The following is a 25679-nucleotide window of genomic DNA, read 5'->3' as shown; positions in this document are numbered from 1 at the left end:
TCTCTGACGAATGCAAATACGCGGGCTATCAAAAATTGTTATTTAACTTTTTAAACTTGATGAATGAATACTCTAGGTAGAAATCCATCGATATAATCAGTATTAATAGAATTAGAACTGGAAATGAAGTAAAAGAACCAAAAAAATCAGTCAATCGTAATTTTAATTATCACGTTTTGAAAACAAAAATGTTTATAAATTGCTTATGACACTCAAATCCTTGTGCGTTGGTGTTTAGGAAGTTGCTGTTCGCGAGAAAGTGTCTTCAACAAAAAAATGTTTCACGAAATTATTGAGTGAGCTTAAATTACAATGCATACATAATCAAATACTGATCATGAGGATTTTGCAATTGGGGTATATGATTTTTTATGAACTACAATCGGAAAGGATTAAATTTATTTACATTAGCAAACAATAAATGGACCACTTTTTTTTTAAAACAATGCAAAAAAAAAATAAATGTTTAGGTTTTCACTTAACAATATGTTCATTTCAATACCTTTTTTATTTTTATTTTTTATTTCGTATCTTATTTTTAAGTTCATCCCACATCTGTAATAATCACGAATAAAAGTGAAATTAAGCTTATTTCATTGGAAAATAATAAGATAAGAGAATAAATTATTTTCTCTCTTTATATAATCATTTCGTTGTATTCAAATTTCTACCAAGGTATCTATATTAAAAGTATGCAAATGCATAAGCAATTGCTGAAAAGGTGGAAAGGTTTGTGCAATCTTTTACTCTTTAGCAGGTGGCTTTCCGTTAGCTGCTCCAACGTTATGACCCCAGTTGATTAGTTCTTTACTACAGTCGTCTTGGTCAATATTGCACTCAATGAGGGTTGGCCCTTGGGAATTTTCTTTAGCTTGTCGAATTGCTTCAGCTAGCTCATGTCCATTTCCAACACGGAATCCTTTGGCATGACCTTCTCCAGCATTGAATGCTTCAACAATTGCTGCATAATCCCAGTTTTTAATACGGTTATAAGGACCATCGTGAATTTCAACTTCAATAGTATATCCTCTGTTGTTGATTAAAAACATGATGATTGGTAAATTTAGTCGAACCATTTGCGACACTTCTTGTACAGTTTCTTGAAATGATCCATCTCCAACGAAAACTACCACATTGCGCTTAGGTGCTCCGATAGCGTATCCAAATGCAGATGGCACGGACCATCCAATGTGACCCCATTGCATTTCTATTTCAAATCTCGCTTTTTCTGGCAGAGTTATTCTCATTCCTCCAAACCAAGAATCACCAGTATCAACGAATAGAGTTGTTTCCTGATTAACGAGGTTTTGAACCTGGCGAATAATCTCTTTTCGATTGAGTGCAGCCTTGGGGTTTTCCATAGGTATTTCAAGTGATTCTGGCCGTATACGTTTGTACTCAACAACACTTGCATTGTTTGCTTTCACCTTTTTTGCTAGTTCATGAAGGAAATCCCTTAACAAAACTCCACCAAATTCGGCATCAGAAACAGTTACACGATCAACATCAACATGTAACACATTGGCCTTCGGTGGTAGCGAAGTCCATCCATTTGAGCTATAATCAGTAAATGTTGTTCCAGCGCAAATGATACAATCCGACCAGTTGATAATGGATTCAGCACCTAGTGTGCTTGCCTGTCCCCAATAAATTCCCGCATAATTTGGATGAGATTCAGGGAAAAAGCTTTTGGCGTTTGGCATGACTGCAACAGAGCAGTTCAACGAATTCGCCAACTCCAAGAATGCGCTCTCAGCTTTAAAGCTTCGAAGTTTAGGTCCGGCCAACAATACGGGCTTTTGCTTTCCATTTACGATTTTGGCGCTAATGTCAACGGCCATTTGCAAATATTCTTGATTGCTGGTTTCAGGCTCGGTAATCAAGCTGGCTGGTCCCGGCGCTGCACAAGGTTGAGAAGCAACATTCGTAGGAACTTCAATGTAAACAGGCTTCTTTTTCAATAAAGCCATTTTAATTGCATAGTCAATTAGTCGAGGTGCCTCAGTCGGCCTTTGAATAGATACCGCAGCACAAGTAATTTTCTTGGCCATCTCATATTGATAGCTAAAGTCATGGGTTCCCAAAGTATGATGCAATAAATGAGACGATCCTATATCGTTTGTGTTTGGAGATCCACTAATCAAAATTACAGGAAGGTCTTCAGCGTATGCACCTCCAATCCCATCAAACGCGGTGAAAGCTCCTACACTATAGGTAACAACACACGCAGCGATACCGTTGGCACGTGCATATCCTTCGGCAGCAAAAGCACAGTTAAGCTCATTTGCACAGTTTACCTCTTCAAGATAATTGTTGTATTGTAGCTTGTCAAGTAACCCAAGATTATAGTCACCGGGAACCACAAAATGATGCTTTACGCCAGCTTGTGCTAACCGAACGGCCAAGTAGTGTCCAATTGTTGTTGGCTGTTGTAACTGAACTGCTTGCTGATTATCTTTCATAGTAATAATTATAATAGCTTCTTTGACTTTTTCAAGTTACTTCAAATTTTAATTTCCTTTTGAGAAGAAAATTTTATGTCCAGCTAATGTTGATTGTTTCAAGTAAAAATGTGAAAGCAATGTAGGACATATATATATTGTGTTCAATAGCACCTTTCGTACATAACAACATCATTGTACTTCTAGATTTAGTGAGTTATAGCTACGTAATTCTGCTTTCGTTAATGTCGTTAACAATAATTATTGATTAAACAACTTTCAAATATCATGTGAAAATTCAATTCAACCAAGTGTCAAATTTGAATTAGGTAATTTTGATCAACTAGTTATACGTTTGCTCGTCACCGTATAAACTATTCCGAGAGTTAAGGATTGCATACTAACCAATATTTAGATATCCTGAGGCATGAATTCATTGTAGTTCGATTCAAATAAACGATATTTAGTTTCTCGTCAACTCATGATATTTCTTTATGGAAATAAACAACCTTTATTTAATCTTACTTTATAGGGCATCAAGGCAAAGATTAGTAGTGGAGGGGGGAAATTAAAAAAGACCCGATTTTAATAAAAGTGTTCGTCATTTATATTTTGTTTATTTATATTACTTAAATTATTATCATGTACACATCCACGGAACAACGAACAACGTTGATGAAATGGCTGTAAATATTTAAAATTCTTCAAAGAAAATTTAATAATCCACAAGTGACACCAGCTATAGACTGCAGAAGTCACTCGCTCAGCCTTACTCACTATTTTCACCGATACTTGTAACGATGTAAACAGCTACGTAAAATGCAATAAGTTTATAAATAAGTTTTTAGCGACAAAAAGTTCCGAAAGTTATGCTAGTTCGTTTCAACGACCCTTATACTGCTAAATGGGTTAATCAACGAATATGCCTTCGTGTCAAAGCCCTCTACCTACAGCGTACATATCTTTACCGATATACACTTTACATTCCTTTCGATGTGGTTTTCATTTATTCTTTTAGATTTTAAGTAAGAAACCTCTGATAGTCTTTTCAATCAATACATTCGTTAGCAAAAACCAAAGTGCAAGCCATGCTGTGATTTTTTGGACAACTTTCGTCATTCAACAAAAAGCCGTTAACGATAAATTTTCATTATAACGGTATATTCTTGCAAAGAATGTTTGATATTATTATTACGATATAATGATATGTGAATTTGAGAAACGGGCTATACTTTTGCAATGGATGTACAAAGTGACGGTCAATTAAACGTTAGTAGTAGACAAAAAAGCCTTTATTTTCTTTATGATTACAACCAATTTTATTTGTTATGCCTCATGTTTGTTTCACTTTTAAGTTGCTACAAACAAAAAATAAATTATATAGTTGTTGTTTTCTACTTTTGGGATTCGTCATATTAAAACTACACAGTTTGAGCGGAATGGGTTATCACAGGAGTTTTCGGATTCCCTGTAACTCCAAAAGTGGCTATTATTAGCTTACAAAGTACAAAGATTCACAAAGCATGTACTCACTAAAATGACTTAGCAATAGACGAACACTATTTAGGAAATTTTTTTTTTATTGTAATGAACATTGCTATACAACATACGCGATGCAACTGAGATAACATGATACTTGTAATGTTGTAAGACGTAAACTTTCGTCTAAAATCGTAGCTCTGTTGGGGATATTGGCATGCAAAACATGTAATGTACTCGAATGACTTTTATCTACTTTTAGATCATTAATAGATTCCAGACATTTTTATTTTTTACATAAAAAAAAGTTACATGGTAAACTAACGGTCCAGCAAAAAGCTCATAAATATCGTAAAGTTGAATCATTAGGATTCCTTAGACAATATTCCATAAATAATGATAATAATCATAATAAGTAGCAAACGGAGGATTCCAAACCACCAATTAAAACAACTGCTACTCGTGACACTAATCCAAGCTTACAACTAAGCGACATCAAACTCTCTAATAACAATATTATTCGTAGAAATCATTTTCTGCCTAACGAGACACTCAGCATTATAAACACCCAGCGTGAATAAATTTAATGAAGTTTATTGTACAAACAAAATAATTCTAAAGTCAGTTCTGCTTTATAAAATTTATAATTGTAATGAATCAAACCCAAAAAGAATAAATAAATAAACATTTTAACATTATTCCATAAATCGTAAAATCAATACTGTAAAAACTGGTTTACATATTTTAACAATTTTTGTAGTGACGCAGACATAGTATTTCAAACATCATGTTATTTCCTTCAAGAATTAATCAATTCTACTGGTGAAATGACGCATCCGAGTAAAAAGAGAAAAAACGGTAAATTTGACAAATAATGAGATTCCCAGACAAAAAAAATAATCTTCTAAAAGACAATATAATATTACTTAGCACGACATGACTCTTTCTAACCAAGACTTTTTACTGTCAACTCATACACATTTTGGGATTTATTCTAATATCACAATATTCTTCTACAAACCACATTGTTCCAATCTGGCGAGTTCAAAATGACCTTTATGTTTTCGGCATCGAATACTTTCTCGTCATTTGTTCGCTTTTTAAATTTTATTTGGGGAAGGTAACGGTTACAAGGGATGGTTAATGAATCTAGGTTTTTTTTTATGCTACACATTTGGTCTAAAGGAATTGTAATGGTTACGTGAATGAACATGAAGAAAAATCAAATTACATATTCAATAGTGAAATGGAAAAGATATATAAACAAGCAATCTTAACACTTAACTGCATTCAAAACAAACTGTATTCAAGCGTATAAGAATAACAAGAAATATAACAATATGACCGCTGGTTCTAAAGTGTTTAGCAACGATTCTGTTCGTTCATCAAGTTTCAAGGTAAGTGACATATTGCACACTTGTTCCTTCTCGAAGTGAAACGGGCATTGCAAGTGGAAACAAACTTATAGGATTCTTGACTAAATCGTTTTATTCAATAAAGGAAAGGGAATATAGTTCTAACTTAATATTCTAGTCAATTAAAATTGTGATTGTTGGTGCTGGAAATGTGGGTTCAACTACTGCTTTTACACTACTACTAAGTGGATTAGCTGCTGAAATCGTAATCATTGACTTGAACAAAAAGAAAGCAGAAGGTGAAGCTATGGACTTGAATCATGCAGCTCCACTTTCCCATGAGACTCGCGTATATTTGGGTGACTATAAAGATTGTAAGGACGCAACGGCAGTTGTAATTACAGCTGGAAAGAATCAAAAGCCAGGTGAAACAAGAATGGATCTACTTAAAGCAAATATTTCCATCTTTAAGGAAATCCTTAGAGAAGTCACTAAATATACAAAAGATGCCATCCTCTTAGTTGCAACCAACCCTGTGGATGTACTTACTTACGCTACATTAAAACTCACAGGATTCCCAGCTGAACGAGTCATAGGATCCGGAACAATTATTGATACTGCACGATTCCAATATCTTATCGGAAAGTTATATGGCCTTGATCCTCAAAGTGTAAATGCCGATATCATTGGAGAGCATGGGGATTCCGAATTGGCTGTATGGTCCCACGCCAGTATTGCAGGACTTTCACTTGCAGATTTCTGTGAAGAATCTGAGACGAAGTATGATGAACAAGCATTGAATGAATGCTTTAAAGAAACAAAAAATGCCGCTTATGATATTATTCAAAGAAAAGGATCCACGGAATATGGCGTTGCTGCAGGTCTCGTTCGTATTCTAGCTGCAATTATACGGGATGAAAATGCACTATTGACAGTATCTGGATTAGATTCTTACTCAAACATTGGTGATGTTTGCTTTAGTATGCCAAGAAAGCTAAACAAAGATGGTGCTCATCGCATAATTAATGCAAAGCTTTCCAAAGACGAGGATGCCAAGCTTGTAGAATCCGTGAAAAGCATCAAGCATGCTATTGAATCGATTGGTTTAAATTGATTTTTAGAAATTAGTAGCTTAACAGCTGATGATGATAGAAATATGAATTTATTATAATTATTTATTAAACCACATACTTGGTTTCATTATATCAACGAGTTTAAGTAAATGGTTAGTGATAAGCTGATACTATTTTTCATAATAGATTCACTGAATAAATCAAGAATGCATCATGTATTTTGACGAAATAAAAACCTCGCAAAACACCTTGCCATGAAGAGCGTTAAGATTGTTTCAAATATTTAGTAAGGAAATTATTTGCAACCGCAATCGACTATTTAGTTATCCGCCTTGAAAATTAAGATTCTGTCTACTATTCTGTAAAGTTCAAATCTTTTCGCAAAGACATCAATCTCTTTCTGCTTTAAAAAAGTGGCTTGGAACGTTGGTCTACAAAAACTAAATCGGTAACTTGAAAAGCAACCTGGCATGAGTTACGTAAAATCCAATTTTCAATGTATCATCTATATTCCTAATCAGTCGACAATGAAGTCATAAAATTGAAAGAAATCCTTTGAATATCTATTGCAACAATTGTGTACCGATTATGTATTAGTTTTAAAAAGTAAATTATGATAATCCTGACTACAAAGGTTCATAATCTTTACTGCATATATACATTGTTGAGCCTGTACATAAAAAACCCCCCCCAAAAAAATAGTAGATACACACTTCTATTCAAAAGTTTGACTATCAGTACTACTTAAGACTTGAGGTAAAAAAGTTCGGCCGATAAGATCACATTTGACAGACCATGTTCTAGTACAATCGATTGTTAGTTACCTATAATTTTTACCAAAAAAAAAAAAATCTTACATACACGGTGAATTTGTCAAATTAGCCCATTTTCTTTGTTTTCTATGTGGACTCAAAACTTGTATAGTTTGAAAAGCAACTTAGCTGCTGAAGTCCTTTTGAACTTTGTTGAGAGTGTTGCAAGTTGACATTTGATTCTTGACTAGTAAAGAAGAAATTACCTGTGAATAGATTGACTGCTTTGAGAATAACTCATACTTTTACGCCATAAATTTTTTGTTAAAAAAAAAATGTTTGATTTTACGTTTACAGTTTGAATAATCGAATTTTCATATTCTATAATAATAATAATAAAGAAACTCTCACTTTAACCCTTCCTTTCACCACTAGTTGAGAGCTCTACAAAGAAAAGTTAAGGCTAAGAAAGTGAAATAAAATTGAGGTAAATTAAATAAAGGAAAAAGTAAAAGTAATAAGTTACTTAGTTGGTTCCTTCTAAATATGCTTCTTTTTTGTGTGTCATGTTTTTCATGGTTACGGTTACATTTGATATGGGAATATTGATTAATGGATATATATATATGTTAGATGAGGTATAATACTTTATGACGATAATCAACGGATGAACAACGCTTCCATTCAGTTATAACGATTTTTTGTTTATATTATTTTATCAAGTATCTTTTCACGTAGCTTGTAACTTACATACCTTGCCCCCTTTTTTACCATCCAATTCTTTAGGTGTTTCCGCTACAACCCGTTTAAAATATTTCGAATACACTTATGCTATCGCTTTCTGGTTTTTTATAGTTAGTTTACCATATCAACTGCAATATTTTTACTTTCACTTCCAAATACAATTTTTTTATATGTATTTTGTCAATCGCCTTTTTTTTTTTTTTTTAATCATTCAGTTATTAGAAAACACAAGTGACCTATTGAACGAATATAGTAAATAAATTTTTAAGCGAAATAGTTTACCTCATAGAGAGTAACATGCTCCTCATTCTATTATAAATGACGCATAATTGTATATTACGATATTTTTATTTCGATTCCACAAATTATACCAAAAATGTTTAGACTAAAGTGGTTTTTCGGATTAAAGCATGCTTCTAAAGTCATCACAAATGCAAATGTTCATGAATTCCAAAAATTCAATACCTGTTTAACCAAAAATAAATGGGCTGTTGATAACGCTAAACCTTCCATAAGAGAATGAGTGCCATTCTGAATTTTCTTGGGAAAATGACTAGAGGGGATCCGTTGTAAGTACAGCCGAGTGTTTAGAATATGCAACATTCATTGACGTACAAAACGAACGAGTTAACCTGGAAACACATCGTCATTAAACACTCGTAAAATTTCTATTATGATGTTTCATATATCCAAAATATTATAAATAGTTCCAATATTCGTGAAACTATCTACTAATTTGTTCAGGAGATTTGAAGAACCTCGATTATTACTTAGAAATTTATTACCCATTATTTATTTAAGCAATTTATTAAAAGATGCGTATCGCTTTTTTTAGTGCTCAGCCATATGAAAAAGAACCATTTGAAAAGGTAAATGAAAATTACAAACATGAAATTGACTACCATGAATCAATATTGAATAAGAAAACAGCTGTCCTCGCAGAAAAAGCACCTGTTGTATGTGTTTTTGTCAATGACAAAGTGGACGCTGATACACTAAAAGTGTTAGCTAAAAATGGTACCAAGCTGATTGCTCTTCGTTGTGCTGGTTTCAATAATGTTGATTTAAAAGCGGCTGCTGATAATGGAATTACCGTCGTTCGTGTTCCTGCTTATTCTCCTTACGCAGTAGCGGAATACACGATTGGTCTCTTATTGTCACTTAACCGAAAAATTCATCGTGCGTATGTTCGAGTGCGCGAAGATGACTTCAATCTTAATGGCCTTCTCGGTCACGACTTGCATGGCAAGACAATAGGATTACTGGGTACGGGACGCATTGGAGGACTAGTTGCAAAGTGCCTAAAGTTGGGATTTGGGTGTGAAGTTTTAGCTCATGATATCAAACCCAATAAAGAGTTGGAGAAATTTGGAATTCAGTTTGTTGAACAACAGGAGGTTTTAGCAAAGGCCGACTTTTTGTGCTTACACTGTCCATTGACACCAGATACCGAACACTTGGTAGACGAGAAATTGTTAGCTTCTATGAAGAAAGGAGTCAAAATAATTAACACAAGCCGCGGTGGCTTGGTGGATACGAAAGCGCTCGTTAAGGCAATCGAGAGCGGCCAAGTAGGGGGCTGTGCTATGGACGTTTATGAGGGAGAAAGACGCTTATTCTATAGAGATCTGTCCAACGAGGTCATCAAAGATACTACTTTTCAACAACTGGCAAATTTTCCAAACGTTTTAGTGACTTCTCACCAGGCCTTTTTCACTGCGGAGGCACTTTCTGCGATTGCACACACAACTTTAAAGAATGTCTCAGACTTTGCATCGCAAAACAATGATCCATCTGTTATCGTCAAGAATTAAAAAACTTATAAAATGATATTGTTGTTATTTCTTAAAGTAATTCCTTTATAAATTTAGCCTTTTCAATTTCTTTATCTTAAATGAGAATTTAGTTTGAGTTGGAAATATCATATTGAAAAACTTATAATACCCTATTACTTGAACGTACATAACGAGAGAAAATACTGCACCGTTAAACCATAATTGCTGTGTCAATGAAAACGTAAATGATGAAAAAGTTTTGCAGTTTCCTTATTGCTTTGAAGTTAATAAAATACTAAGTTGAATCGTGATCCACTCAAAGTGCTATCGTAGAGGTCTGCAATCGTATGCACCTATTAAGGTAACATTCTTACTTTAAATCAGTATCTCGATAATTCTTTCTTTATTGCTCTTCCCCCTATGAACACTTCCTTTAAACAATCAAATTATCGACATTGGAGTTCGAACTGATTGATCTTTTACTTCTTATTGTTTCCTTAAGCTCCCCGACACTAAACGAGGCGCTAATCCATCAAATTTATTGAAAGCAAATATGAAAAAAAGGTCAAATTGTTAAAAAAAATTCTTTATTTTTAATTAACTAAATTTTGTATATCAGTTCAATTAATTACATACCTTAATTCAAATCCAAGTATCGAACAGAATAAAAATTTTTACTAATTACTTTATTCTATTTTTACTAAGCATTCATGTTCATCAATTGAAAAATTCAATCCTCCAATTTATTTATTTACACTAAGATTTTTTAATTCATATCTTTCGAATGTGTGATATGAATTGAATTTAGAATATTTAATGGATTGATCGAACTTTATTTTATAAGACTTGTTAACTTGTTTATACTTTATATTCATCACGTTAGTTTATTAGAAAAAAGTCTTTGATAAGTGAACATACAGGAATCTTAAGGAAGACAAATTAAAATTCAAATGATACTTCTTTCATATCATCCCAATTCTACGACACATTAATGGCAGAATAAATTTGCGGATCTGTATTTGACTAATGCCGCTTTATTCTGGATAAAAATGCACTTTGTAGCCTGGTTCAACGATTGTGTTTTACATTCCATATAAGCCGTATTAATTTGGCCTAAGTTACTACTGTCACAGTTTTCATTTTCATTAAACCATTAGATCAACATTCCTCTTTAAAATAATTCAGACTCTACCTCAATCAGTGATGGTTCAAATTATTTACAGTTACCGAACTCTGGTAGGGCGAGCGGACCTACTGATGAATTAGTATGTTTTCGCTAAGTATTATCGTACATCTGGCTCACTATTAACCTATAGTTGAGTAAATAGTACAAGTTTAAAATTCAATAGCTATCATAAATGTTATTATCCCAAAAATTCCAAATGTAGTGTATAATTAACGGGTTTGGTCACTATATAACATTGTGTAGTAATAGTGGAACTAATTTTACAGCAACTTCATCTATACAATCAATATAATCACGTTTAACATGCCAAATATGTCATATCGTATAATATGTTAAATGGAAGAATGAAGGTTATAAAAAATGAAAGTTTTAGCGATTTAAGAGTTATATGTATTGCTTATTTGATACAAAGATTAAGTTTAACATTTTATTTGTATTTATTTTTTACCTAAAAAAGGTTAGAAAAAAGGTCGCATACGCTGCTGAATGGAGAAATTCAGAATATGTCACATTATCTTGCCCAACAACTCTAATGCATATGCGGGTTTATTTAATTATATAAAATAATCCAAAAAACTTATAGCGCTTAAAGGGTTCAACAAATATAGTGTAATACACTCCTGAATAAATTTCTACATCTAAGTTTTGGTTCAGTTCGTTCATAACAATTTACATTAACAATACACACAACCGAAAAATTGTATTTAGTCAAAGAAACAAAATTTAATTATTATGACTTTATTCGAATGATAAGCAACAATATAACTTTTCACGCTATTATTATTATGGAATATACAAAGTCCCGATACCCGAACACTAAAACATCTAATAAAGAGCCATTAATCGTATAACCCAACACTTATTTTGTATTAAAAAAAGGGAAAAGGTATGAATAAGGTAAATACAATAAATTTTCAATGGTTGAGTAGTTTAATGATGGCAAGGGTATTTCTGTTGATATGTTGTTTATTTGACTTTGCAGATTATATAAGTTTCTTAGATAATTGACAGAACCTAGAAATTTTAGGTATTCTTTACAATTCTTAGGTTGTTTCCATTGTAGGACTTTGTCTATATTTTCTTGACAAAATGTAAATTCCTTTTCATAAATATGATACCCTACAAATTCATTTGTTAGTTTGTAAAATTTTGCGCTTTTGCTTGGTTGATAATCAAATGTGCATTTTTCAGTCTCTGTAAAACATCTTTAACATGCTCTACATGTGGTATGTTATATGGGCGATGTTCTAATTCATTAAAAATCAGAACCGATTTTGGTTAAGAAATCACTTTTTTTATCGAAAGAAAAGAAATGAAAAAATAATGAATAATAAATTCAAAATCCGTTGATCAATACATATTGAATATCACTATTTTTAATTGCTATTTTAGGATACCGATATAAAACAAACCCTATTCATTTTTTTAATATTTTCAATATTTATCAGTAACTTAACGAGTGAATATTTTATCAGTCCTTTTGTTAAATAAAAATCAGATTTCTGCAGTTCCAGAAATGCAGATTTTGGATCCGCCACCAACATGAATATCGTATAATCCGTTTGCAGACAACTTGATAGCTACTCGAATTAAAGCATTTCTGCCTAATATCTTTCCTTGATTAAATAATAAATGAGCGAAATCGGAAGAGATTATTGATGGATTATTGAGGGCGAAAAATACACCAACTGATCCAGCTCCACTCCCATTAGCAGGATCTTCATTTACCCCATGAACAGGACAAAAACTTCTAAGTTCGTATGTCCCGTCGTTATACATTCCAAAAATTTGGACGCCAGTCAACGAATTTTTTGAACAGCACTCAAAAATAGCTTGAAAATTAGGATTCAAGTTCAAAACATCAGCACCGTTAGGTAGTTGAATTATAGCATTCCTTGGACCAACATCTACACAAAAAGGAGTATTGCATTGTGAACATGAACCTTCACATAAATTCAAAAATTTTTCCAAATCTACTATTACTTCTGGTGAGATACTTGAAGTCTTATAACTCGGTAATTTGAAAAGATATCCAAGTTTGATTGACATCTTCGTTATGTAACGTCAATTCAACAAGGCCGGAATTACATTGCTGCACTACTTTATTTTTCTTGGCACTACAAGACTTATTGTCCAACAAAACAAAGCATGATCCGATAGTAGGATGACCAGCAAATGGAAGCTCACAACCCGGTGTGAATATACGAATTCTGTAATCTGTTCCTGGGATGGTAGGCTTCTGTATGAATGTTGTTTCGGATAGATTGGTCCACTTAGCGATTTGTTACATTTGCGTGCTGTTTAAACCGTCAGCGTCCAAAAAAACTGCCAGAGGATTACCAGCGTATCCTTTAGTAGAAAACACATCGACTTGCCTGAATGGATATAATGCCATTCGTGCAGATAAAGCTATGTTAAGTAAAGCTAAATAATTTTGTCAACAGCTTAACTGAGAAGGGTTTATATATTAAAAAAATTTGATTAGCAAGATACAATCTGAAACTCTTATCTAGCTATGTCTACTGATGTATAAAGATAAACTGGAAATAGTGAAACCTAATGTTCGACGTGCTACGATTATCACTATTTGGTTTCCTGTAAAATTTTTAATACAGTCACTACGTTGCGTATCATTATACGTCACATGTTCATAATGTTCTATTTGCTCTATCAACTTCACATAATAAGTTATTAATACGGTTGTAATATCATTTATGATAAAGTAACTAACTATCAGTTAAAATTGTTGCTATTTTAAATGTTATAAGCAATATCAGTTATTGGTAACATTATAACCTAGATAATACAATGCCTATACTCATCTGCTACTTCTACTACCTGTGTATCGCAATATAATAGATCACAAGGAAAACTTGCCGCATTTCTACGTATCCTTAAATCAGATACCAAACTGCCTAGCTGACAAAATAAAAATGGTCGGTAATTTTCCCATGCTTATATATTACTTTTTTTCCGGTGAAAAGCTAAGTTTTCCCACATCCGTGTTGGTAGAATCTAACGATTTTGTTTCTTTAAGCTTCGGATTGGATCATCCGTGACTCAACTTCTTCTATACATAAAGTGTGCGTTGTAATTTTCGATAATGTTTTAAACATCGAAATTTTTTGTTTGTATTTTAGAAGGCCTTAAGTTTGAGACATCATTATATTCGTTATCAGCATTGGCCATCAATTACCAACTTTCGTTGTGCCTAACCACCTGAATTGCAAATTTTAGATTTTTATTGAGTGAAGCTTCAAATAACTGTCGATTAGAGTTATTGCTTATTCATTGTTTTATCTTCCTTTACCCTCTAACGTAAATGAATCATGATTAATGTTGAAAGTCCCTTAAATTTGGAAACTACTTTAGGCAGTTTGCAGTTTAGTCATGGTTCCGTTCAAAACATTGGAATGTCAATATCAATGATCATAGGCTGTGAGCTTGGAGATAAATCTTTCATCGTTACTGCTCTGTTGGCATACCAATATGGACGGGCATCCGTTTTTTTTGGTTCATATTTGGCTCTTTTTTTTATGACTTCGTTTGCTGTGTTAGTTGGGCGTGCTGCCCCTTTTCTGTTCCCTAAATCGATAACACATATTCTTGGTGGAACACTATTCTTGATATTTGGGGTAAAAATGCTGAAAGAGAGTAAAGAGGTCAGAGAAAGTCAACAGTCTCTTGAAAATGAATTTGACAAAGTCGAAAAAATTATTGTAAACGAAGAAGATATGAAAAAAACATTAGAATTGGGATTACCAGCCAGCAATAGAAGCAGCTCTACGCTTAAAGACAAATTTTTCAAAGTCTTTAGTATGAGCTGTTTTAAAAATCTGTTTTCGAAAAAATTTTCCCGGGCTTTCATAAAAGCTTTCGCACTAATTTTTGTTAGTGAGTTGGGGGATCGTTCTCAAATTGCTACCATTGTTATGTCGGCAAAGGAGAAGGTGCTTGATGTTTTCATTGGGGTGAATATTGGTCATATGCTGTGTACAATGGTAGCGGTGATTGTCGGAAGATACATATCAAATAAAATCGAAATGTATAAGGTACTGTTCTTTGGAGGGATTGTATTCATGATTTTTGGGATACTGTACATTTTTCAAGGCTTTTGATGATGATGGTTACAATTTTTATTACTTTGATATTTTATAGCTAAGTGAAGAAATAATTTTCAACGGTTGCTACGTTTTATACCTTCCGATAATGCTTTCAGCGTTAACATACGACTCTTTAAAGTCCTTATTTAGATTTTCCAAAGGATTTAAATTCTTAAAAAAGCAATGCCATTTACTCGTTGTGAGAAAATTATTTTGATCGGAAATGACTTATTTTGCTAATTTATCTGTCAGTTGGCACCAAATTCTCTGTATTTTGATACTATTTTTTAATAACTTCAATGCAATAGTTTCGTACAATTAACTGTATACTGGTTACTTCAAGTACTATACTATATATGGAATTAGTAATTTAATAGCTACTTTTGTACAAATGTATATTTTAGAAATTATTTATACTATTATTTGCATTTTTGACATATTCTGTTTTTGATAAAACTTGTTTATATCAATATTCAATACTTATTTACAATTTTCTCATTAATTGTATTTTTCTCTTTATTTATTTATTTATTTTTTTGTCACTATACAATTACTCTAAAGACCATACTAACTCCATTGCAACGTTTTTCATAGATCGCTTCTTTAAAAATAATGAGAGCTACAAATTAGAAAAGTTGGTTGACAGTACTTACTTACTCTTTACTAAAAGGAAACTCTTGAGATGAGAGATAGACTCTAATGGAGTCCGAATGAACCTGACCCCACTTAAAACTCCATTAGGAGTCGACTAGTAGTACTTCGAAGCCCACTAAGCGAACTTCGGATGAAGTACAGCTACTCCTCTTTATAATGACATAATGACATAAAGGTCAATAAAAAATGGCGAACCGACTACACGATCCAAAAGGACTACCACCTATGGTTTCAATGATTATATTAGCCTATCCACGGCCCATTCAGATTCTGTGAAATACCGAGTACAAAGAGGTTGTGCTGTAAATTATATAACCAAGGTGATCGGTTACATTGTCCACATTAATACTTGAGACCGATAGGCACATATGCGAATGCGTATACTAAAGGATTATCTGTTGTGGAAGCAATCATAAAGAAAACTTCATACGTTTCAATAGTTTTTCCTTACTAAAGCGCAAGCATTTTGTTAAAAAATCGAAAAGAAAAAGTTGTAAGAAAATTTCCCCACCTTCTTCATAAATCAATTAAACTTCGTCCGGGTGTATCCAAATACGTATCGTGAAATTTCCATATAAGTTGAGGTCATTCCTCTTCATTCTATATTATATGAACACTTCTTCACGAATTCAATTGCCATCATCGAACGATGCGCACGTTTATGATGGCCGATCCAATGAACCAAAAGCTTCAAAAAGATCCTATGTTAATCTTACACGACAAATGAGACCTAAAGATGCCTTGAAAATGAATATCTCTTCTCCAAACCTTAAGGACCTAAGCAAATTTGCAGACCCAGATGCTCAACAATGGCTTGAAGGGTATTTGGCTGGAAAACTTGAGGATAATTCTAAAACTCCTCGTTCAAATTTTGTCGATCCTCTTTACGAAGAATTAAATGCGCGAAGAAAACCCAACAAGCCGGTGTGGAGTTTGAGTGGCCCTTTGCCGCATGTTCTTGGTAATTCTGTGGTTGAGAAACTAGAGGCTCGTTCTAGAGCTTCATCAGTATCAAATTCTAGACTAAACTCCAGAACTAACTCTTCAGTTTCTCTGAAAGGTATGGATGGATCATCCAGTTGGAAAAATAAAATAAAAAACGCAGTTTCTAATGTCACGGATCAGAGTAAACGATGAAAAACTAGCCAATGAAAATCATTCAGTCTTTATGGTAGAGCAAGTAGGCTTTAGTTCAAAGCAATTCTTATTTCTACAAATCATCAATCGCCCATAGTAAGGTGTAAGGTTATACTCAATTGAATTTACTCTTATGAAATTACAACGTAGATCGTTTTACGAATGTGGTTCCGTGATTCAAAAACAGCAGTCAGTTTTACATAGCAGTAGAAGAAGTTAAGACTGCCAGCTGATTATAAATAAAGAAGTTAATGAAGTCACTTTTAATTCGTGTAGCAAAAACAAATTTTTATTCCTTAACTACTGGTGCAAATTAGGCATTTGCTTCTTAAGGTTCTGCTGAGTTTTCGGGAACTCAAGTTTGGATGTCTTTGCTGTAGGGAAGTAAAAGCTACTTCTATGAAAGAAAATGTTGGAAGTTTTCAATCTCTTTCTTTTCCTTGGGGCTTTTGTTTGATGGTTAGCGTGCATAAATCTGGTAGCGATGTTAATCCAGCTACGACTATCTCATTAGCCATAATTCGCAAATTTCTTCGCGAATAGTGTCTATCTTGTCTACTTATAAATCTAGGGTGCATTCCAAAAAATGTACTCGCTTATGGTTACCACCAGAGTTTGATTACTGAATTTGGGGGATATTAGGATATCAGAGCACGGCTACAAGTAGTTGTTTGTAGTTCAATGGAAAACATTACGACTTAAGGAAACGCATTTTTTGTAAGTTTTTTGGAACAGCTGTTTTGGTATGATACCATTCACCAGTACCCTGAGGCATGTTTGTATTTTATTAATTTACTTTTTGCGACTGCTAATATGACTCTTCGATACCTGCCAACTTAAATCTAAATTAGCATGAGGTGTAGAATGTCGTATGTCTGTATGGTGGAAGTAGGGTGTTCGGGAATATCATAGGGGTTGATATTGCCGGAGTAATTGTTCTGATTTAGTAATATACTGGCCCAGTGTTTGCAATCAATTATCTGAGACAAGAAAAAAAAAACACTATTCAAATTGACAAGACTAATTAGGTGATGTTTTGGAACGAAATTTTACTTTGAAGTTAAGAAGTTGATCCTATAATTTATATAAGAAAATATTACACCCGAATAATCATTTTTTGACCTTTTTATTATATTAAGACGTTGAATAATTTTTTTACATCCGTAAATTTTACATGACTGTTTCAAGTTTTGTTAACTTAAAAGGATAGAGAAGTACGTCAAGCTTCTTTCGTGATGAATGAAATTTCATGTTTACTATATTTAAATTTTTTTTCGCTTTACTAAAGAAGTTAAAGTAAAGGAGCTATGTTTTGTTCGTTTTGGTGCCGCTAAATTAATAAAACCGCACATCTAGTGACCATTATTAAGGGTGTAGCGCACAGCTTTTTAGCAAAGTACAAGACATGAGCTAACATTTACTTCATTTAAATATTTGTAGTATGAGGATGCTTAAACTACAGCATGAAGCTTATGCGTACGACCGCTAGAAAAAGACCGTAGACTTACTTTTATGCAACACTATATCAATGCTATACTAAACGTCAAATCACCATTTGCAAGGCTACCATAGTTTTTCTTGCAGAACTATCTTCTTAAAAAAGGTTTTCTTATTTTTTCCTCTAATCTGAAATTAAACAAAGTATCACGAATATGTGGATTGTTTGTGAAATTAGTGGCAAGTCCTTTCAACGAAATAGTGATAGTTTGAAGCTAGTCAGATGCCAAATTAACTGTGAAGCTGCTGAAAACTGTTTCAGAAAGCATCAAACGGGTAAAAATTTGCTTAATATTTATTTGAATTATAAAATTGAAACAAACGAGTAACTGAAATAATTCTTAACTGAATTGAATGTTTACTTACAAAGTGTTGAAAAATAAAAAGGATTTTTCAACTTTAAACGTTATGAATAATCATATATAATTATTTGTATTTACAAAGGAAACCCCTCTTAATAGCAATCGGTAACATTCAAAACTAATAATTTCGTCAGATGAGTTAAGTTAATTATTCAACACTTTCGTAGTTTTTATAAAACACTAAAGTTTTTTTCTCTGACTACAAACTACTTTTATTTCATAAAGGAGTAATTCTACCACGCTGATTATGTTACTGGAAAGATAGCAGGTGTATAGAAATTTGAGGCTCTGTTGCAAATAAAAGAGATAAGTTTGACTTGAGTTTTATTTAAATTTAATTTTAACAAGTCCCACTTCGTAAACAAAGTATACTCGCTTTTCTATGTTCAAATTAGAAATATCGAATAGTTGATAAGCAACACCAAAAAAAAACTCTAATACTCAAGGCTGAATATATCAGTAATGTTTTGAATGGAATAGCCAGCGTTGATGGAAAGCATAAGCATATATCTAGCTTTTTGCGGATTTTGGAAATAAGAAGGAATTCCGTTGTAATAATAGTCAGAAAATCCATCCATTGTTCTGTGGCTGTACACAACCGGAATACTTTGGTTACTAATCAATCCATCAATCACTTCATTACCAGGATCCGTCCAGGAAGCTGCACCCATGCCAGCTAAGACTAAACCTTTGGCTCCCAGATCTACTGCAGCCTTTGCCAAGTTAGGATTCAGTCCCTGATATCCATACAAAATTTCAACTGCTGGTAATTCAGTAGTGTTGCTAACGTCAAAATGAACTTTACCAGTTGGTGTAGCAGGGCTATAGAAGAAATGTGGTCTTTGATCAAGAATCATACCAAGGAATCCTGCCTCATATGACTTGAAGGTATCAAGCATATTTCCATTTGTCTTTGTAGTATAAAAGGCAGATCCAATACGATCATTTAATAAGATCATAGTACCGCGACCAATAGATCGATTAGAGGCCGCTACCACTACAGCATTTAACAAGTTCATAGGGCCATCAGCGCTAATTGCAGTAGAAGGTCTCATTGCTCCAACAACTACAATGGGCTTTGTAGTATTGACAGTCATGTCCAAAAACATCGCGGTTTCTTCAAGTGAATCTGTACCATGTGTAACAACAATACCATGAACATCGGGTTTGGCAACTTCGGCTAGAATCAACTGAGTAAGATTCAAAACGTTAGCAGGTGTCAGTTCTTCACTGCCAACATTAGTAACTTGGACTCCACGAATGTTTGAAAAGTTCTTGATAGCAGGAACTGCATCAACCAGTGTTGCTATTCCTACAGAGCCAGCGGCATAGTCAACTGTTTCAGTGCTGGATGAAGCATATCCAGCGATAGTTCCTCCCATTGCAAAAATCGTAACATTGGGAAGTGAGGCGTTAAATGAAATGAAGTCCGAAATATTAGAAGAGCGCTTCTGAAACAAAAATGGCTGACATAATGCCACAGAAAAGAATAGAAAACTGATTATTGATCTCCACATTTTGGTTAAAATTCGGTTTAATATGAAGGTTACGGTTAGTAACTTGGGTATTATATATACAAAAAAGAAAGAAGAAAAATCAAAGATTCTATATGTCTTATCTCCGTTCTTTTTTTGCGGAAGATAGGCTATTCAAAATTATTTCCACTCTGGAAAAGCGCTTGCTGCATGGGAAATTCTTATAAAACATTTCGGCTGAGAGATGGAGACACTAACGACGGGATGAGGTTTTGCTGTTCACTGTAATATATCATTTTTGTTTCTAAGAGAGAGTTTACAATTGCATTTACAATTGAAAATGTAATTTAAAATAAAAATATTAGTTGTTCATTGAAGAATCACTGTTCCAACACCATGTTATTTTCAGGATTAATGACGCAGAGTGGTGCGCTAAACATTGTGGTCCTTCTAAATTGATCGCCGGGTATTTTTCTAACGCGATAACAAAATATCGTATGTGCCTTTACTTACCACAACTGCCTACCATGAATGGGCTCACGCAATTCAATGTCTCTGTTTAACATTATGTTACGAAATGACATCATACAAATGCAGAAGGGAAAAATGGAATTTCTCCGATTTGACTGTTACGCACTTTAATTTTTTTGTTTGGCACAAACACTTGCATGCCCACCAAAAAATGCAGAAGCTATCAATCACGGCTATAAGGATAAAAACAACTGATAGGGCCTCATGTTTCCGTTTAAGAGCTACAATTTATGTAATAATTTCTGTATCACATCGAATGTTTCCGTCTTTTTTGAATTTTAATAGCTCAATATTAACTTTTTTTTTTTTCACAATTTATTCTATATATCAAGAGATGTTCGAATTTTGTCGCCGATTTTTTGCAACGTTTGGAGTTGAAATGAATGAATTGTTCAGATAGTTTCCTTTGCCCAAATTTTCAATACCCCTTTAAGGGCGAATTATAATAAAAAAAATTATGAAGATACATTACTCTACGCTTTGATATCCTTGAAGTAAATTTTAGAACGACAAAAAAGCATCATTCAAGTACTGTCAAAGCGGTAGTGTTTAAGCGTGAGCAAATTGTGCTGTATTTTACATGAAAATGATTGTTGTTTCTTCTAGCTGTTTACTAAAAAAACACTCGCCTATATTTTAATTATTGGTAAAAATGTAAATGTGAATGTTTGCCGGCAGTTCTTAACACAGAAATTTTATATGAATTTATCATTGGTCAGACACTAAACAGTATTCAATACAAGTTATTAAGTTAACTGAATTACTATAAATTTTATAAGCATACGTTTATGTATGAGCGGTCATCACCCGTTCGAACAACTCAAAAGAAACGTACAATAGGTTAGTATCCTACAAATTTTAAAGCTATCAGTTTATACATTATATTAGTAAATTTCTTGATTTTTTTTTAAACCCATTAAAAAATTTTTAAAGTAACCGGTCTTTAGTGAATACACTTGAAGTCATGCTGTGTAATAAATACATCAATGGGAATTAAAATGTGTCTAATGAATAATTTAAAACAAAGTATTATTTAAAAAACAAATGTAGTCTTTAACTTTGAATTTTCATCATGGAAATACTGTTTATTAAAAAAAATTTATTGTTCAACTTCGTACCTTTTTAAACAACCTGTAAAGAAGTTTTACTGTTTTGTTTAATTCATAAATTTCCTCAATGTAGCTCTTATTATGTAAAGTAAGAAAATGTGTAAGATGAAGGATTAGACCTGCAACGTTATTTCTGTAGACTTAATGCAAAGACCATAGTTGGATGTTTAAAGCTGTTTTTTTTAATAAGCCGGTTTCATAGGACAGCGACAGATCTACAAACTTGTCTGCAACAAAATGGACAATGCGGACAGAATTATTCGTGTTAATTGTATAAGAAATAAATCAACAATTATTGATCCACACAGGAGAATTAATCCTCAATGTATAAAATTTTTATGGCTAGAAAGAAAACAGTTTGTGATAAGCAACGGTAAAGCTGGGGATTGACAAACAATAGCATAAAAATCCGTTAAGAAATATTCAAAGGTGCGTAATCAATACTTTTTCGATAAGATTATATTACAGGAGACTAACATAAAGTTTCTATGGTATTCGCTTGTCATAAGGAACGTCCAGGGTAATCATTACATAAAAGCTCTAAAACGAATAAAAAGAAAAACCTTAACGTAATTGATGAAGGACCAATTGAATTTCTAATTTTCAATCTTAGAAAAACTGCCAGCAAACAGTAAAAAGCAGAAATGAATAAAAATATTTTTAAGCAAGTGTTTCAGGCTCAATCTAATAATGAAATTATGATGAGGGATAGATGACTTACATAACTATTCAGATATTTTGAAAGACTGTGTTAATGATTTTGTGTACCGCAAACAAATAAATTGATACACATTTGTATATTATAATAACCGGATAATTTCTAAAGGAGCATAGGGAATTCAGATAATCATTATCATCCTTTGAATAAACAAATTAGTAAGCGGTAAAAGCTTAAATAACTAAAAAAATAGGAATTATATTTAAAAAATTTATTCCTTCTTTTTTCTTTTTGTTTAAACTATTGTAATTATGAAATTAAAAAATAATGATAAGTTAAACATATAAGTTTACTCAACAAACATGGTTCTTTCATCCAAAAAAAATGAATACCTCACTATCAATTGAAGTATAACTTTGATAGTAGACGAACGAAAGTTAAAATAAAATTGTGCAACAATATTATACGAGAAATGTCCACATTCACTACGTACAGTCAACAGGAATTTGATATTGGTATTTTTACATTTTAGATTATAAGGGCGTTTATAGCAGGAATCTAAAGCAACTAACGAAATCCACTAACATATTAACATATGATGTTTACTGTTAATATTAGTGAAAACAATTTCGTCACGATTTTACTCTTTTGCTACATTTTTTTAAGGTAGTTATATATATTACTAGTTGCCGCCGCATATATCAGATAACCGGTACTTGCTTTATACGAACTGCGGCATACCAAATCATAATTTTATAGACAAAATATATTAGAATAAACTATCATCAGATTAAAATGACCACAGGTGCTAGTTGCTGATAATTTAAAAAATTCTGGTACTTCTTCGTACTATTACATAATGACGGTATGATTGATTGTTTACAACTACGAAAGTAACATGGATTTGTGTCCGAAGGATATTTAAATCCAACTAAATTTTTTATTTTTGGCAATGTTCTATATTATAAGTAAATCATCGTCCCTCTTAATTTATGTATAAAAACAAATATAGCACTGACACAAAGTTCTGTTAAAACTCGGAATAACCAAGGTATTCTCTATAAATTCGTGAAAATTCATATTTAGTTACCGCTTATTCAGACGTCGTCGGTTTTTTTACAACCTTTTTTTTATTCAGAAAGCTTGTTTGAGTGGCTTGAGCCATGAAGAACTGAAGCATCAAAGAATTTCATCAGTTTTGCAGTGCTTGTTGAAGTGACGAAAGATGTATTAAAATCAAAATATGCACCACAGACGTTTTTAGATTATTTTTACATTTTTTTTCGTCTTTCAGTTAAAATAATCCGCAATTCCAAAATATGTTCGAAAACTTTATTTTTTTTCCTATACTGAAATTAACAAATAGTTTGTTTATGCATTGTTGTTGACAGCAATTTCAATTTTTTTTATGAACATAAGCATCGCGTCGATGCACCTATAATAGTGATTAAACTTTTAGAAATTCAATCGACTTCTTATTATTGTATGGCTTACTAAGTCTTAAAACATCAAATCACCAATTAATTTGTATATGCAAGACCATTCAAATTATCATTAATAGTTGATATGCGACTTGCGTGGCGACAATAAAAAATAAAAAATATTGCACCTAGTTACCCCATAGTTTCTGAAATACACCTAGGATCATATGGTTGTTTAAAAAGATAAAAAGAAATTTAAATAATCAATATATTACTTTGCAATAATAAATTAATTTTATCATTTATTACAGAACACTTTCATCACTGCAATACTATAGATATATTACATACCGTTGACGTATTAAAAATATTATAACAAATATCGACTATATTCTCGTGGGCAAATTAAATTTCTAAATGTAATAAGTTTCCAAAGATTAGGTTGATTAATATCATTCATAAGAACTTCATTGCGAACGCTGAACAACTATTTATAGTATCTCTCAGCTTTTAACTTTTATTTCCTCTATTCATAACATTTTACCCCTTTGCTTCCAACAATGCGTGTTGTCCTTTTTAGTAGTCAATCATACGATAGAGGGCCTTTTGAAGAAGCTAACAAAACTTTTAACCATGAAATAATATATCACAATTTTTCATTGAACAAAGATACAGTTTCTTTGGCAGGCAAAGCACAGGTGGTGTGTGTGTTTGTGAACGACCAAGTAGATGCTGATACTTTAAAAGCTTTGGCAGAAAATGGTGTTAAGTTGGTCGCTCTTCGTTGTGGGGGGTACAACAACGTTAATCTAAAGGCAGCGTCCGAATATAAAATAACTGTTGTGCACGTCCCCTCCTATTCGCCTTTTGCTGTGTCTGAATTCACTGTTGGTTTACTCTTGTCTCTTAATCGTAAAATTCATCGTGCCTATGTTCGGGTGCGTGAAGATGACTTCAATATTGTCGGACTACTTGGATGTGACATACATGGTAAAACAGTGGGAGTGATTGGTACTGGGAAAATCGGGAGTAATGTTGCAAAATGTTTTAAAATGGGTTTTGGTTGCGATGTATTAGCTTACGATATCAATCCGGATAAGAAGTTAGAAAACTATGGAGTTCAATTTGTTGAGCAAAATGAGGTTTTAAAGAAGGCTGACTTTTTATGCCTCCATTGCCCATTAACGCCCAGTACAACGCACATTGTGAATTCTGACTCCCTAGCTTTAATGAAAAAGGGAGTAACAATTGTGAACACTAGTAGAGGAGGTTTAATTGATACGAAAGCGTTGGTTGACGCCATCGACTCCGGCCAAGTCGGAGGTTGTGCAATAGATGTATATGAAGGTGAAAGAAACTTATTTTATAAGGATCTTTCTAACGAAGTAATAAAGGATTCTACGTTTCAACGTCTTGTTAATTTTCCAAACGTTTTGGTTACCTCACATCAGGCGTTTTTTACTACAGAAGCTCTCTGTTCCATTGCACATACCACATTGAAGAGTGCGTCCGATTTCTATACTAATAGTCTTGATGAATCAGTAATCGCAAATAAATAAGCAAATTAGTATTAGTCTCTTGAATCAAAAGTGATAATGAAGATATAATTTTTTAGCGCCTTTCATATACAAAATAGTTTTCTTTCAATTCAATAAAAATTTCGTGAGTACTTGAAAATGAAATGAAAACTTTTGTTCAGTATTATGCTGCAATAATTTACCTACTGCTTGATAGAAAATCCACCATTTACTATTTAAAATAGTTGCTACAATAATTTTTAGTAAATAATTGGGTAAAACTATAAAAAGGTAAAAAATTTTCTAATTATTGTGAATTTTGTTTTTTAACCCATATTCAAGAGATTAGTAACGTTATTCTATTTCTACAACAATATAGTTCATTTCTTACAAAACGAAGAAATAAAGTT

General features: G+C 32.8%; 8 protein-coding genes and 6 long non-coding RNA genes across 14 annotated transcripts, besides 1 other annotated feature; 8 read left to right on the top strand and 6 right to left on the bottom strand.

Annotated features, from left to right (window-relative positions):
* The first annotated feature begins 575 nt into the window (after positions 1-575).
* prl107 lies at positions 576-2463 on the top strand. The gene has a single exon (NR_191358.1). It is a non-coding gene; the product is annotated as a Pdc2-Repressed lncRNA, pdc102-antisense (long non-coding RNA).
* pdc102 (pyruvate decarboxylase) lies at positions 744-2462 on the bottom strand (the record flags this gene model as incomplete). Its single annotated transcript, NM_001020457.1, has 1 exon — positions 744-2462. The coding sequence occupies one exon, from the start codon at positions 2460-2462 to the stop codon at positions 744-746; it is 1719 nt and encodes a 572-aa protein (NP_595027.1).
* Positions 2464-5260: 2797 nt separating the features above from the next.
* Positions 5261-6389, top strand: SPOM_SPAC186.08C (L-lactate dehydrogenase; the record flags this gene model as incomplete). Its single annotated transcript, NM_001020456.1, has 2 exons — positions 5261-5317; positions 5454-6389. 2 exons carry the CDS (start codon positions 5261-5263, stop codon positions 6387-6389), a joined length of 993 nt encoding a protein of 330 aa, NP_595026.1.
* Positions 6390-8624: 2235 nt separating this feature from the next.
* Positions 8625-9068, bottom strand: prl61. The gene has a single exon (NR_150971.1). It is a non-coding gene; the product is annotated as a non-coding RNA (long non-coding RNA).
* On the top strand, positions 8660-9658 carry SPOM_SPAC186.07C (hydroxyacid dehydrogenase; the record flags this gene model as incomplete). Its single annotated transcript, NM_001020455.1, has 1 exon — positions 8660-9658. One exon carries the CDS (start codon positions 8660-8662, stop codon positions 9656-9658), a length of 999 nt encoding a protein of 332 aa, NP_595025.1.
* Positions 9659-12241: 2583 nt separating this feature from the next.
* SPOM_SPAC186.06 (isomerase) lies at positions 12242-13241 on the bottom strand. The gene has a single exon (NM_001020454.3). The coding sequence runs from the start codon at positions 12852-12854 to the stop codon at positions 12300-12302; it is 555 nt and encodes a 184-aa protein (NP_595024.1). The 5' UTR covers positions 12855-13241; the 3' UTR covers positions 12242-12299.
* Positions 13242-13420: 179 nt separating this feature from the next.
* Positions 13421-13730: an LONG TERMINAL REPEAT.
* A 61-nt stretch (positions 13731-13791) lies between these two features.
* On the top strand, positions 13792-15241 carry gdt1 (GDT1-like protein). Its single transcript, NM_001020453.3, has one exon. The coding sequence runs from the start codon at positions 14135-14137 to the stop codon at positions 14921-14923; it is 789 nt and encodes a 262-aa protein (NP_595023.1). The 5' UTR covers positions 13792-14134; the 3' UTR covers positions 14924-15241.
* A 512-nt stretch (positions 15242-15753) lies between these two features.
* Positions 15754-16793, top strand: SPOM_SPAC186.04C (uncharacterized protein). The gene has a single exon (NM_001356211.2). The coding sequence runs from the start codon at positions 16172-16174 to the stop codon at positions 16697-16699; it is 528 nt and encodes a 175-aa protein (NP_001343138.1). The 5' UTR covers positions 15754-16171; the 3' UTR covers positions 16700-16793.
* A 2047-nt stretch (positions 16794-18840) lies between these two features.
* On the bottom strand, positions 18841-20094 carry SPOM_SPAC186.03 (L-asparaginase). Its single transcript, NM_001020452.3, has one exon. It carries the CDS (start codon positions 20073-20075, stop codon positions 18993-18995), a length of 1083 nt encoding a protein of 360 aa, NP_595021.1. The 5' UTR covers positions 20076-20094; the 3' UTR covers positions 18841-18992.
* Positions 19113-19932, top strand: SPOM_SPNCRNA.4498. Its single transcript, NR_193859.1, has one exon. It is a non-coding gene; the product is annotated as a non-coding RNA (long non-coding RNA).
* A 424-nt stretch (positions 20095-20518) lies between the features above and the next one.
* Positions 20519-21287, top strand: prl104. Its single transcript, NR_191356.1, has one exon. It is a non-coding gene; the product is annotated as a Pdc2-Repressed lncRNA (long non-coding RNA).
* A 2446-nt stretch (positions 21288-23733) lies between these two features.
* On the bottom strand, positions 23734-24006 carry SPOM_SPNCRNA.96. The gene has a single exon (NR_151352.1). It is a non-coding gene; the product is annotated as a non-coding RNA (long non-coding RNA).
* A 131-nt stretch (positions 24007-24137) lies between these two features.
* SPOM_SPNCRNA.4497 lies at positions 24138-25269 on the bottom strand. The gene has a single exon (NR_193858.1). It is a non-coding gene; the product is annotated as a non-coding RNA (long non-coding RNA).
* Positions 24313-25422, top strand: SPOM_SPAC186.02C (hydroxyacid dehydrogenase; the record flags this gene model as incomplete). Its single annotated transcript, NM_001020451.3, has 1 exon — positions 24313-25422. The coding sequence occupies one exon, from the start codon at positions 24313-24315 to the stop codon at positions 25309-25311; it is 999 nt and encodes a 332-aa protein (NP_595020.1). The 3' UTR covers positions 25312-25422.
* Between the last annotated feature and the right edge of the window lie 257 nt (positions 25423-25679).

This window comes from Schizosaccharomyces pombe (genome assembly GCF_000002945.2).
Source record: "Schizosaccharomyces pombe strain 972h- genome assembly, chromosome: I".
Classification (NCBI taxonomy): Eukaryota; Fungi; Ascomycota; class Schizosaccharomycetes; order Schizosaccharomycetales; family Schizosaccharomycetaceae; genus Schizosaccharomyces; species Schizosaccharomyces pombe.
The sequence above is the reverse complement of the archived record's forward strand: the minus strand, read 5'-3'. Positions and strand labels throughout refer to the sequence as shown.